The 13,334-nt window shown below is 43.8% G+C and overlaps 1 protein-coding gene across 1 annotated transcript in view; it reads left to right on the forward strand.

The window, feature by feature from the left end:
• Positions 1–13,334, forward strand: part of CIMIP2B (ciliary microtubule inner protein 2B) — a 147,978-nt gene that overhangs the window by 116,298 nt on the left and 18,346 nt on the right. Inside the window, exons 4-5 of the mRNA XM_085628111.1 lie at positions 2,595–2,733; positions 3,878–4,099. Of these exons, the coding sequence (XP_085484237.1) occupies positions 2,595–2,733; positions 3,878–4,099 (361 nt within the window). The remainder of the gene's footprint in view (positions 1–2,594; positions 2,734–3,877; positions 4,100–13,334) is intronic.

A 13,334-nucleotide genomic window follows, 5' to 3' on the forward strand; every position in this document is an offset into this window, starting at 1 on the left:
GCACGGTCATATTTTTAGCCAAGCCTGCTATTGGGACTGAAGAGGGGTGACTTATAGGTTTTAAGTGTAGTGGCCCCAGATATAAGGAAACTGACGGGAGATGTGCAAGCACCTACTCACACAAGCTGCAATGGCAGGCCTGTAGTCACAGTTTAAGTGGAATCCCATGTGTGACAAAATACATGCTGCAGCCCATGGGAGACCCCTGGTGTACCTATGCCCTGGGTACCTTAGTACCATAAGACACACAATTGATGGACGGAATGCAGAACAAATCAAAACATTCACCCCCAGTCAAGAGATCTGGGTTAAATCCATCATTCTTTTGCTCACCATGCCACCCCAGTGTAGTCCTGGCCATATGCAAATCAGTCTTGACCCTGTGCCTCATGGGAAGAGTCCAGCCCGAACTGCCAAGCCAGGTCCTCTCTGGATCGGAAACAAGCATCCTAGGACCGGTTTCGGACTTTCACCCCTCTTCAGCCAGGATAGCTTGATTCCAGTGGCACAGTGAGCCCAGTGCCCACGTCTGGGCATACCTGGCGCACTTAGGGCGAGAAAGCAAAAGACACACAATTGATGGACGGAATGCAGAACAAATCAAAACATTCACCCCAGACAAGAGATCTGGGTTAAATCCATCACCTTAGTACCTGAGTAGCTAATTGTGGAGTTACCAAAGTACTTACTATGTCAATGTAGGGGAGAAAGCACAGTTGCCTGGTCAAAACACACTGATACCATTCAAAAAGTGGGGGTAACCATTAAAGTAGATCCTACTTTCCTACAGGAGGCATGTGAAATTCCACCTGTGGATGATTGGTCGTGTGTTATTCAACCAGCACATCTCAGTGTATCTCCTGGACATGGTCCAAGAACACACATTGCTCTTCATAGAAGATATCGCTACTCTGAATGTTTTTTCTTGATCCATGACTCCAGGTTCTCCTGAAGGATGATTTCAATCCATCAGTGGGTAAGGAAGATAACAAGCAGACCTCAGTGGTAACAGATTGTAGGTCGTTAGGACAACATTTTACTCGAAGGTTGAGTTACACCACAATTCTCCAGAACCTTGGCCTTAATTGGCTCTTGGGCACTGGCTGATCCTTCAACAGATCCGCTTTATCAGATGAAACATATTCTACAAGAACCAAACTACAGCTAATGTCAATGTTAGTTGAACAATGTACTTCTGAATATACACTTCTAAAGACTTCTACTGTATTGGGCTAACTAAGAAAGCTAGAAATGTGCTATTTCACTATTCGTGATACTCAAACCACCTATTCTGCCCAAAATGAGCCTACTATTCAGTATATCTTTGTCAATATTAGGGCAAAGTATAACTCTCCAGAAACAAACCACTGAAATAGTGAACAATGTGTAATCGATAATGCTAGGAAAAGGAAAACCAATAGTGTGGTTTTCAATTCTTTGTCTAATGAACACCTATAAAATCAGCCGAACTATTTTTAGAAATGACTTTGGTGCTTTCAGTTTGCAAACCTACATCCTATGCCGCCAGAACCCTACTTCAATCTGATTATTAATGAAATGACCTCACTTTGCATGCATTCACATGGCTAATTCCAAATCCACAATTGAATATGTGGTACCTAAGGCGATAATTGAAAACGTACTAACACTGCTAATCGATGAGGCATCCCTGAATCCAAACAACATGGACCCGATTCACAGAACTAACTTAAGACAAAATCCTAAACTTACTACTTTTGGTATTCACAGAAGTTAGGATTTTGTCTTAAATTTGTCTTAAGACAAACTTAGGACAGATTTAAGACAGACTTAAGTTAGGATTTTGTGTTAAGTTTGTCTTAAGTCTAAGTCTGTCTTAAGTTTGTCTTAAGTCTGTCTTAAGTCTGTCTTAAGTTTGTCTTAAGCCAAACTTAAGACAAAATCCTAACTTCTGTGAATACCAAAAGTAGTAAGTTTAGGATTTTGTCTTAAGTTAGTTCTGTGAATCGGCCTCATGTACATTTCGAGTTGATTTGGGTTCTGATACAGATCAGCATGATCACAGAATGACATTGTAGAGTATTGTAGCATGACCGGGCCTGCCGAAGACTTTTAACCCAGTTGATAGAAAATCCTACATCATTCAGTTCAGTCAGACTCGTGTGTAGTCATGTCCTTTCTGAAGGGATCATTTTTCAGCAGATACGGGCTCTTAAATTCCTTGTCAGGTTTTAAAATGTGCGTTGCTAGGGTTCTAAGCATATTGCACCATCTATGACACTTTATTTAAATAACAATTCTAAAATTATTTTTGCTGATAAATGAGAAATTATATGGCATGCATTTTACGGCTGCATTGAATGCCCAGGATGCCTTGGCAAATCTATGGACTCGTAACTGGATAATAATGGAAAAAAAGTTGTATTATGTGCACAAATTGTGATAAGTTATGATACAACAGACCACCACTTTCAGAAGCTGCAGTCAGGCGATTTACAGCATGGGTGTTATCTAAGGGTACACTTTAGTATGTGTATATTCAGCCTCTGTCTGTGCAGATAACATTTCCATGGTCTTGTCTCGATAATTACCAAAATCCTTTATTGCCCTTTTAGCTTCTCACTGCCAAGTACAGGACCCCTCTCCCTGCAGTTGCAAAAGATGCGGAACCCTTTTCCTCACCATACGCCTTCCACGACCAAGGCTCCCCTTACTACATGGATGACGACAGCCCACACAAATACTTCATCTCAGGTGAGCTAAATCCGCATGGCGCGGAGGCTAGAGATGGGGAGACAGGGGGAAGCAAAGAGTGGAGGGAAGATGTGTGGCTTTTTTGGATTTAGATTACCCCAGATGTAGATGAGAACGCATGTGCCAAAGTGGGTGCCATTTAAGTCAACTAATTACAGAGAAGGAGCTGTTTAAAGGAGACACAATGTCCGATGAGTTAGAATGTCTCATGATTGTCAGAGAAAAGCCCAAATTATTTGTAGTAATCAAGAGGAAGCCATTTGGAACCACACAAGAGGATAAAAGTCCATTTTGATCCAAGGTATGAAAGTTGAGAAAACGTTTCAAACACCCATCGCTAAACTGTTTATCAAAAGCATTAGAATCCTCTTACCGATGCATCTACTGGAGCAAGTGTAACCTGGTTTTAGAAAGAATGGTACATATAAATCCAAGTACCAGGGCTTAATCCATCGTAGGGTGAAAAATAATTGTGAAAGCCAGTGAAAGTTTTTTCGTTCTAGCCTTAACTGGTCCATTTAATCTAGTAAGTTTTTCCCATGTTAAATTCTTTTCTCGCTTATGGATATATTTATGAAGTGTAACTAAAGTCTCTTTCCATCAATCATTATTTAGAGCTAACCACCTTATCCAGAATGCTGAGTAGAACTCAATGCTGCTTTTTCTGTGGCTGCTTTCAAAGATTTGTAAATAATCGGAAAATTGGGGCTATGAACGTTCACAGGATTCTACATGGCCATCGCCCTTGGAAAAGCTCCATCCCTTCTATACGCACATCCTAAACACTGACATACTCATGTGGAAAAGCCCATCTATGAACCAGTCCTTTCCAGATGTATACGTGGGTTTCCACATGGAAATCTGGATGTGGGAAGATGATAAAAGCCCATTTTTTATACATCTGTAGGTGATAGGTAAGGTGTTTCCAGGGTAGGAAAAATTCCATATTTGATGGTGCTTAAGGTGAAGAACTTCTAGATAGGGAAAATGTGCCCCGGTAGAAAATAAACAGATTTGAAATAATGTGAACTAGTTGCTGATGGGTCTGAAAAATCATGACAACAATGACAAGTTGCCTTTGATCCCATGTATAAACTTTTATTTAAATGAACTCCTGTGTTTTATCCCTACGTCATACATGCAGGTTTTACTGGATATGTGCCCCGTGCTCGCTTCCTGATTGGTTCCGGCTATCCCATAATAACAAACCATGCCATGGTGGAGTTTGGTAAGATGACATCGAACAAGAAGTTAGCTGGTGACAGGTTGGACGAGACCCGACTGCACAGCAAGAGTCTCCCTGAACTTGCCAAGATCTACCCGACCAACCTGGGTTTACTGCCCCGCTACACGGGTTATGTGCCAGGTGAGTTTCAGAAAGGCATCAGCTAAGAGAGGCAGGAATAGGGCAATGCAATGGGTCAGGTGACTAACTTATGGCATCCAGGTTTTCCACTCAAGAAGCAGGAAGTGTCGAAAGACCTCCCTCTAAATAGCGTTTCAAAGTGCAAAGCAAGTTCCTCTGGTGTCTCCAAGAATTGGGCAGAGCGTGCATGCCTAATCTCAAAATTGGACAACAACTTGTAGTTGGGCACAAAGAATAATCAAATAGTTCTTCTGGTGCTCCCACCTCATGTGGATACATGCAGAATAACTCCTGCCTTTATGTATATATATAGTAAAATGTATTTTTTTAAATTAATTTTATCAAACTGTTCCCAAAAGTAGTACAGAGCATTACAACGGACAGGCACCAGAGAAGGCATCACTCTTACAACAGAGCAACTGAATATCTAGACAACAATGTTCAAAACATAGTAATACAACATATGGCTATGTTTCGAACCCAAAGTCCCCTACCCAATATGTAAGTTGTGCACTTCAGTGCTATGTGAGAGCATAGCTCTAAAAATGGATCATGGTCTAGTTTGGCATGGCTCCAGTTGCATATCCCTGTATCCAGCCCATTCTTTCCATATCTTCTTGTGTTTCTGGGGGCGCTCTCTTGCCAGGTAAATTGGGCATTCTAGTCCCATGCAAAAAAATCCATGCCCTTGGCTCACTGCTCGATGGAGGGAGCCTCAGCATCTTTCCAGGCTCACGCAATATCTCATCTTGTGATGATCAGAATTAACCAAAGCAATGCCCTCTGTTACCTGTTACCCTCTAAGCCATCCGTAATATGAAGAAGAATACTTTTGGGATCTAGGTATACTCCAGCCCAGCACTTCCTGCAGGAGTCTAGTTTACCATTCCAAATGTGTAAAAGTCCAGTGCAATTCCAGAACGTATGGGGCAAATACCCTTTGGGCCATCACACCACAAGCAGTTCCCCCTATCAGTCCAGTGATAGGCGGGGTACTGGTACGTCCTCTACAAATTGATGGAGGTCTGCTCGGGGGCTTGAGGGATCAGAGATATACAGGTATTGGTAGGAAGACTCAAAGTCGTGTGCAGTGGGCTCGATGTGAACTGTCTTCGGCAATGGGGGCACAGATCATCTTGGGGGTGCGTAACCAATGCAAGGTCCTGCCAGCCTTGTTGCCCCATTTATAAATTTGACTTTGAGTGGCCTTCCAGGCCTCTCCTATGAGTCCCTGCCTGAGCAATGTTTGCGTGTGCAACAAATTTCTCAAGAGTGACTCCTCCCTCAGCGCCACATCATGGCTCTCTACGTCAAGTAGTCATTCCTTGATATCTTTCAATCAATCAATCTGGAATTTTTGGAGCACGCTACTTGTGATATTGCCTGGTTCCACGTTCTATATTCCAGCGTGGAACCAGGTCGACTGTGTATTCTAGACTTAGGCAGTTGGTGCAGGAGAGACGATGGATGGGGTTCATAATTAAAGCTGCTCTTCCAAAGGATAAAGCGTCTGGCTTACCTTATTACACTGGCGACGATCGTGCGTATGGGCGGCCAGGTGAATGAACCCCAACATCGGTGCTTCGTGAAACGCTGTTTTTCTTCACGGGAGGAGTTCGGCTACGAGACGAAGGAGGACAGAAAAGGAAGTATCCTGCTGCAATCCGTGTCCGTGGGAGGAGCGAGACGCGCTGGAGAGCGGGAGGCGCAGGATGGTGATGAAGTCATCCAGGAGGTAGCGGAGGTTTAACCATTTCGTGACACGCAAGGGCCGATTTGCGTGTCAGGCTTTCAGGCTTCGTGACGCTCCTTGGTCGTGCGCAACTTCCTTTAGAAAGAAGACCAAAAGTGAGGTGGGTCTTCTGGGAGAAAACAAGCCCACCAACTCTAGAAAAAGGGCTAATTGTTTTTGTTACTTCGATGGTGGCCATTTTGAAGCAGGAAGTTTATTGACAAACACAAGGCTTGCAGTTCTGGGAGAAAACAAGCCCACCAGCTCTAGAAAAAGGGCTAATTGTTTTTGTTACTTCGATGGTGGCCATTTTGAAGCAGGAAGTTTATTGAGAAACACAAGGCTTGCAGTCTTTTGTTTAAGGAGACATAAATTTAAAAAAAATTATATAAATATAGATATTGATACAGGAAAACAACAGCTTGTCTTCACGGTGACAGGCACACCTGGTATATTTATTTTTTATTTTTGGAATTAAAGTTGGATTTGATCTAATTGGTGCAGAGAACAAGGAGAAAGTCTTAAAGATAAGAGCATTAAGCTGTCTACGTGGAAAAAATATTTTAGATAGGTTCAGTGAAAGTGTAACACGAGACTTTTAAGATATTTGAAAATTTTAACATTATTTATTTAATTATTTATTAATTTCTGTTAAGCTTTGAAGATTCACTTGTTGGTGTGACAGTCTAGGAAATGCAAAATGTAACAGCACCCCCGTGGTTCCACGTTCTATGTTCCAGCGTGGAACCAGGTCGACTGTGTATTCTAGACTTAGGCAGTTTCAGGTGAAATGGAGGATTATTTAATAAAGTGTGGTATTGGACATAAAAGAATTTCTCTGTATCATCCAGAATCTAATGGTGCCCTTGAGAGACTGAACAAAACTTTGAAGGAAAGTATTCAGTTGGCAAGTGTAAACTGTTTAAACTGGAGGACTGAGTTACAAAATCGCATATCTGCGTACAGGTTTACACCACATTCTTCAACTGGCAAGACACCTTTTGAGTTATTCAGAGGAAGGTCTTCAAATACCTTTTTATGTCCAGGGTGGATGATTCTGGATAAAGGTCTGAAGAACAATGACATTGGTATCTGGAGAGAAAAGGAGCTATCTCAGCAGCAAAAAAAGGAAGGTCTATTTAGATGCCCGCAGATCCTGCAAAGTTATTGAATTCAAGGTTGGTGATAAGGTAAATGTTAAAGCTCCGGTGGGGTGTCAGAACTGGTCCAAATTCACTAGTGTAAAGACTGTGGTTAAGCTTTTCAAGAATGCTGTGAAAACTGATGATGGTCGCATTTGGAACCATAGTCGTGTTGTACACGTTAGGCTTGTTAAAGAAAATACCTCTGGGGCTGAAAATATTGATGGGGGTTTGCATTTTGCTTGTTCAAAACCTGAGTCTTTACGCAAGAGTAATAGAGTCTGCAAAAGCCCAAATTATCTCCATGATTTTGTGAGATATTAATTGTTTTATGTGTAGCTCACACTTGGTGTTCTCTCTCTTTATGTATTTGAGGGGGATGAAGGTTTGGGTTTTATCTTTTCCTTTTCTGCAATTTTGTTACCTGCTGTTTATTTCATTACAAAATTGTATTTCAAATGTAAGAGGGAAGAAGTGTGATATTGCCTGGTTCCACGTTCTATGTTCCAGCGTGGAACCAGGTCGACTGTGTATTCTAGACTTAGGCAGTTGGTGTAGGAGAGACGATGTATGGGGTTCATAATTAAAGTTGCTCTTCCAAAGGATAAAGCGTCTGGCTTACCTTATTACACTACTCACCCATGAGGATCTCTAGGCACTGGGGTGAGGGGGTTCGCAAAGCTCCGTGGTCATCCGAAGAACCAGGTCTTAAGATCCTTTCTGAATAGGTGCAGTGTCAGGCTTTGTCTGATTCGGAGAGGAAGTTCGTTCCAGGTCTTTGTAATGGTCATGAAGATTTGATTGTCTGTGCTTCCAGATGTTTGAAAGGTGCTGAGCTCAACTACTCAGTTATTGAAAAAGAGGCTCTTGCCATCTTTTGGGCAGTCAACAAATTCAAGAAATTTGTGTGGGGCACCTCTGTTGTAATCAGGTCGGATCATAAGCCTCTTAAAGAATTTTTTGAAAAAAAGGGTTTAGATTCAATTTCATCAAGGATCAGAAGATGGGTCATCTCTCTGCAGGAGTATAATTTTAAATTTGAGTATATTCCTGGTAGTACAAATGTTTCTGCTGACTGTCTTTCACGTTTAGTGGACACTGTGGACTCTTTGGATCTGTCTAGTGAAGTGGAACAGGATAAAGACATTGATTTAATGGTGTGTGACATTACTTCAGGTGTGATCAAAGAAGAAGAGTGGAAAGAAGAATTAGGTAAAGACCCTGAATTGTTGAGGGTAATGGATTTGCTGTCACAAGACAAAAGTAACAGTCTTGTTAAGCCATGGTCTTTGGTGTCTAATGAGTTAGCCATTGTTGAGGGTATTCTAACTAGAGGTACGAGATTAGTTCCACCCGAGAGTTTAAGGTGTAGCATTGTAAAAATGGCGCACGAAGGTCATATGGGTATTTCAAAAACTAAAGAACGCATCAGACAGGATTTTTGGTGGCCGGGTTTGGATCTTATGGTGGAACGTGCTGTTCGTGATTGTGTGCCTTGCTCCTTGAGTGACAAAGTTCTCAAACCCAGGCAACCGCCAATGGTATGTAGGAAATTACCCAAGTGTCCATGGGATGAGGTAGCCATTGATATTGTTGGTCCCCTTCATGGTGAGCAACAAACTCCTTATTTAATTGTTTTGATGGATTTGTATTCTCGGTGGATTGAAGTCAGTTCTGTCAGGGACGTAACATCACAATGTATAATTACGTTTTTAGACTCCATTTTTAAACGCGAAAGTTTTCCAAATTCATTACGCTCAGATTATGGTCCTCAATTCTGTTCAGGTGAAAAGGAGGATTATTTAATAAAGTGTGGTATTGGACATAAAAGAATTTCTCTGTATCATCCAGAATCTAAAGGTGCCCTTGAGAGACTGAACAAAACTTTGAAGGAAAGTATTCAGTTGGCAAGAGTAAACTGTTTTAACTGGAGGACTGAGTTACAAAATCGCATATCTGCGTACAGGTTTACACCACATTCTTCAACTGGCAAGACACCTTTTGAGTTATTCAGAGGAAGGTCTTCAAATACCTTTTTATGTCCAGGGTGGATGATTCTGGATAAAGGTCTGAAGAACAATGACATTGGTATCTGGAGAGAAAAGGAGCTATCTCAGCAGCAAAAAAGGAAGGTCTATTTAGATGCCCGCAGATCCTGCAAAGTTATTGAATTCAAGGTTGGTGATAAGGTAAAAGTTAAAGCTCCGGTGGGGTGTCAGAACTGGTCCAAATTCACTAGTGTAAAGACTGTGGTTAAGCTTTTCAAGAATGCTGTGAAAACTGATGATGGTCGCATTTGGAACCATAATCGTGTTGTTCACGTTAGGCTTGTTAAAAAAAATACCTCCCGGGCTGAAAATATTGATGGGGGTTTGCATTTTGCTTGTTCAAAACCTGAGTCTTTACGCAACAAGAGTAATAGAGTCTGCAAAAGCCCAAATTATCTCCATGATTTTGTGAGATATTAATTGTTTTATGTGTAGCTCACACTTGGTGTTCTCTCTCTTTATGTATTTGAGGGGGATGAAGGTTTGGGTTTTATCTTTTCCTTTTCTGCAATTTTGTTACCTGCTGTTTATTTCATTACAAAATTGTATTTCAAATGTAAGAGGGAAGAAGTGTGATATTGCCTGGTTCCACGTTCTATGTTCCAGCGTGGAACCAGGTCGACTGTGTATTCTAGACTTAGGCAGTTGGTGTAGGAGAGACGATGTATGGGGTTCATAATTAAAGTTGCTCTTCCAAAGGATAAAGCGTCTGGCTTACCTTATTACACTACTCACCCATGAGGATCTCTAGGCACTGGGGTGAGGGGGTTCGCAAAGCTCCGTGGTCATCCGAAGAACCAGGTCTTAAGATCCTTTCTGAATAGGTGCAGTGTCAGGCTTTGTCTGATTCGGAGAGGAAGTTCGTTCCAGGTCTTTGTCATGATGCAGGAGGAGGATCTGCCACCCACTCTGGCCCTGTGGATGCGGGGGACCGTGACTAGTGCTAGGTCGGCAGAGAGGAGGTTTCTCTTGGGGGCGTGAAAGGAGGTTCTTTTGTTGAGGTATTGGGGTCTGGTATTATGGAGGGCTTTGTAGGCGTGTGTGAGCAGATTGAAGTTTATTCTTTTTTTGATGGGAAGCCAATGGAGGTGTTGGGTGATGTGGTCATGTCGTGGAATGTCGAGGACGCGTCTGGCTGCTGCGTTCTGGAGGGTCTGGAGTTTGCGGAGGAGTGTTTTGTTGATTCCGGCATAGAGCACGTTTTCGTAGTCCAATCGGCTGGTGATGAGTGCGTGAATGACGGTCTTCCTGGAGTCGGGGTGGAGCCATTTGAAGGTCTTGCGGAGTAAGCGAAGGGTGTCGAGGCATGTGGAGGACACGACGTTGATCTGGCGATTCATGGTGAATTAAGAGTTAAGTATGATGCAGAGGTTGTGAACGTGGACCGTAGGGGTGGGTGGGTTTCAGAGGGCCACCGGGTGTTGTCCCATGCGGAGGGGGTGGATCCGAGGATGAGAACTTCTGTTTTCTCCGAGTTGAGCTTCAGGCAGCTGCTGCTCATCCAGGATGCGATGTCCTTCATCGCTTCTTGGAAACTGTGCCTGGTGAAGTCGGGTTCCTTGGTGTGGGAGAGGATGAGCTGGGTGTCATTGCCGTATGAGACTATGTTGAGTCCGTGTTTTCTGACAATGGTGCAAGGGGGGCCATGTAGACATTGAAGAGTGTGGGGTACTCCGCATCTAATTTTTGTAGGTTCGGACAGGAAGGGTGGGAGTCTTATTCTTTGTGTTCTGCCTGAGAGGAAAGATCCAATCCAGTATAAGGCAGTTCCCTGGATGCCGGGGTCGCGAAGTCTGGTGGCTAGTGTGCAGTGGGAGACAGTTTCGAAGGCTGCTGAGAGGTCTGGGAAGATGAGGGCTTCAGTGTGTCCATGGTCGAGGGGGGTGCGGATGTCGTCAATGAGGGCGGTCTCGGTGCAGTGGTTGCGGCGGAATCTGGATTGAGAGGAGTCGAAGATGTTGATGGTTTCTATGAAGTGCGCCAGCTGGGTGTTGATGACTTTCTCAATGACTTTGGCAGCAAAGGGGAGAAGATCTTTATCTTTGTGTAGGGCATGGTCTTTTTGGCTCTTGGAATACCTAATAATATCCCCACGGAAGGTGGCCTTGTAGTCCTCCCATATCGTGCTCTGTAAGTTCACCAATCCTTTATTTTCCGCAAGGAACCGTTGGCATCTGTGCTTAAACATCTCTCTAAGCTCCTCATTCTTAAGACACAAGCGATTCAGGCGCCAGCATGTCACAGCCCATGGAGGGCCCCAGGCCAGTTCCTTTACCACCAGTGAGTGATCCGAGAGGCCTCTCTCTAATAGTCGTAAATCTAAAACTTAGTGGCTTTCTCAATGGTATATAAAAAATGTATCTATTCAGGACAAAGACCGCTGAGCACCAGAATAGAAGGTGTACGCCCTCTCTCCAGGATGGTGTGCTCTCCACACGTCAACCAGGGTCAGGTTGTTTAAGAAAGCCGATAGGAGCGTCAAACCTCAGCCAGCTATCGAGGGGTTAGAGAAGCAATCAAAGTCTGGGTCACACACCCCATTAAATCCCCTCACAGTAGCTACGGTGCCTCTGGAGCTCACATATAAGGCCACCCACCATTTCTAAGAATCCTGCTGTAAAAAGCAAGGGTGTAGACACAAATCAAAGAAATTTCCCGTCACCGCAACGAAGCAGCACAGATTTTCATGCCATACTTTGAACACCGCCAAGGTTGTGCGTTTTTGGATCAGGATGGCCATGCTTCAGGAACCTTGGTGGAAACCTGAGTGATAGACCTGATCATAACCCCTGCAGTCCATAAAAAGAAAAATGGTTGCCGAGAATATGTATCTCCTGGAGCATTAGAAAATCTGCATCTGTCTTTGAGGCTGCCTTGAGTACCTCCCTCCTATTGATGTTAATGAGCATGCTGTTAACATTCCACAATAGGGTTGTAAGTATACGTGGGACACCTCGCTGCCATATTCTAGCCATGCATTCTGATGTATCTGTCATTTGCTAACCATGTCAGTGAACCTTAAGTGCCTGTCGCCTGTGCCTGCCGTGTGTCTGTGTCTAACAGTACTAAATAAGAAGAAATATAAACCATTCCCGAACACCTTCCCCTCCCACAACTCCCACCCCATACTTCGTGAACTGGAAGTACATGTTGTGGTGCGTCTAGGGACCATAGCTAATGGGGAAAAACAGAGATGTGCATTTTCCTTACCGTGCATACCCCCACCCCAACTAAAACCAAACCAAACCCCCAAAAGGAAGGGGAAAGGAAAATATAAGAAAGGTATAAAGAAAAAGAGATAGAGGGATAGGTTGTGAGTTGTTCACAACCACCACACGTTTTCATCTAATATTGCAAAGGCACGAACAATCCGTACCCACATTGATATCACGGATGTTCCGGTGCGGCCTGTGAGGTGACATCATTGGGAGCCAGCGTAGCTGAGTCTTCCACTGCGGCCAAAGAGTTATCTTGCCTGGGGATCGTTCTGGTCCCAAAGACCGGGCTCTCCTGTCTCAGCAACACACCCACCTTCTAAAAGCTGTGCAGCATTCTTTAGGAGAACCACCCACGCCCGTAATCCCAACCCTCCATGATGGAGAGTCTCTAGTGCTCACTATGGGATGCTCCTATACCCAGTCCCAGACCGCTTCAGGAGTGTCAAAGCAGAATTTCTTGCCTTGAAAAAAAAGAGAAGCATATAGGTGGCTCCCATGGCCCTTAGTTTTTGTTTCGCCTCATGAAAGGATCGTCTTTGCTGTTTGGATCTTTAAAGTGAAATCTTGAAAGAAGATTGGCGGGTCTGACATCCTGTCTTGCATGCCACTCTAAGAATGATGTCTCAATCAGCATAGTTTAGCACCCGGACTATGAACGGGACATGTGGTGTGCTCACTGGGGGCTTGGTGATCAGTGTCCTATGGACCCGCTCGATTATAAAACAGTTTGGCACCTCACCTGTGGCAACCCAACTCAGCAACCAGTTGTGTAAGAACATGGTGGCAGTAGTCCCTTCGGCACCCTCCGGGATGCGCACGGCGCACAGGTTGCTGCACCTTGATCTTCCTTCAGCGTATTGAGAGCGGGTCATTACTTGTCCCACCAGGTGCTGTAGATTTACCAGGTGAGTCTCATGGGACTAGATTGCATCTTTGGTCTCAGACATTCTGCTCTCTACTTTGGTGACCATATGAGTAGTATTCCACAAATTGTGTCTGATCAGGGCCAGATCAACCTTCAGTTAACCCATCTTGCCCTCCAAAGTGACTTTAAGGTCTTGGATTGCATGTAGTATGGAGGAAGTCTGTGACCCT

This window comes from Triturus cristatus, chromosome 2_1, assembly GCF_964204655.1.
Source record: "Triturus cristatus chromosome 2_1, aTriCri1.1, whole genome shotgun sequence".
NCBI lineage: Eukaryota > Metazoa > Chordata > Amphibia > Caudata > Salamandridae > Triturus > Triturus cristatus.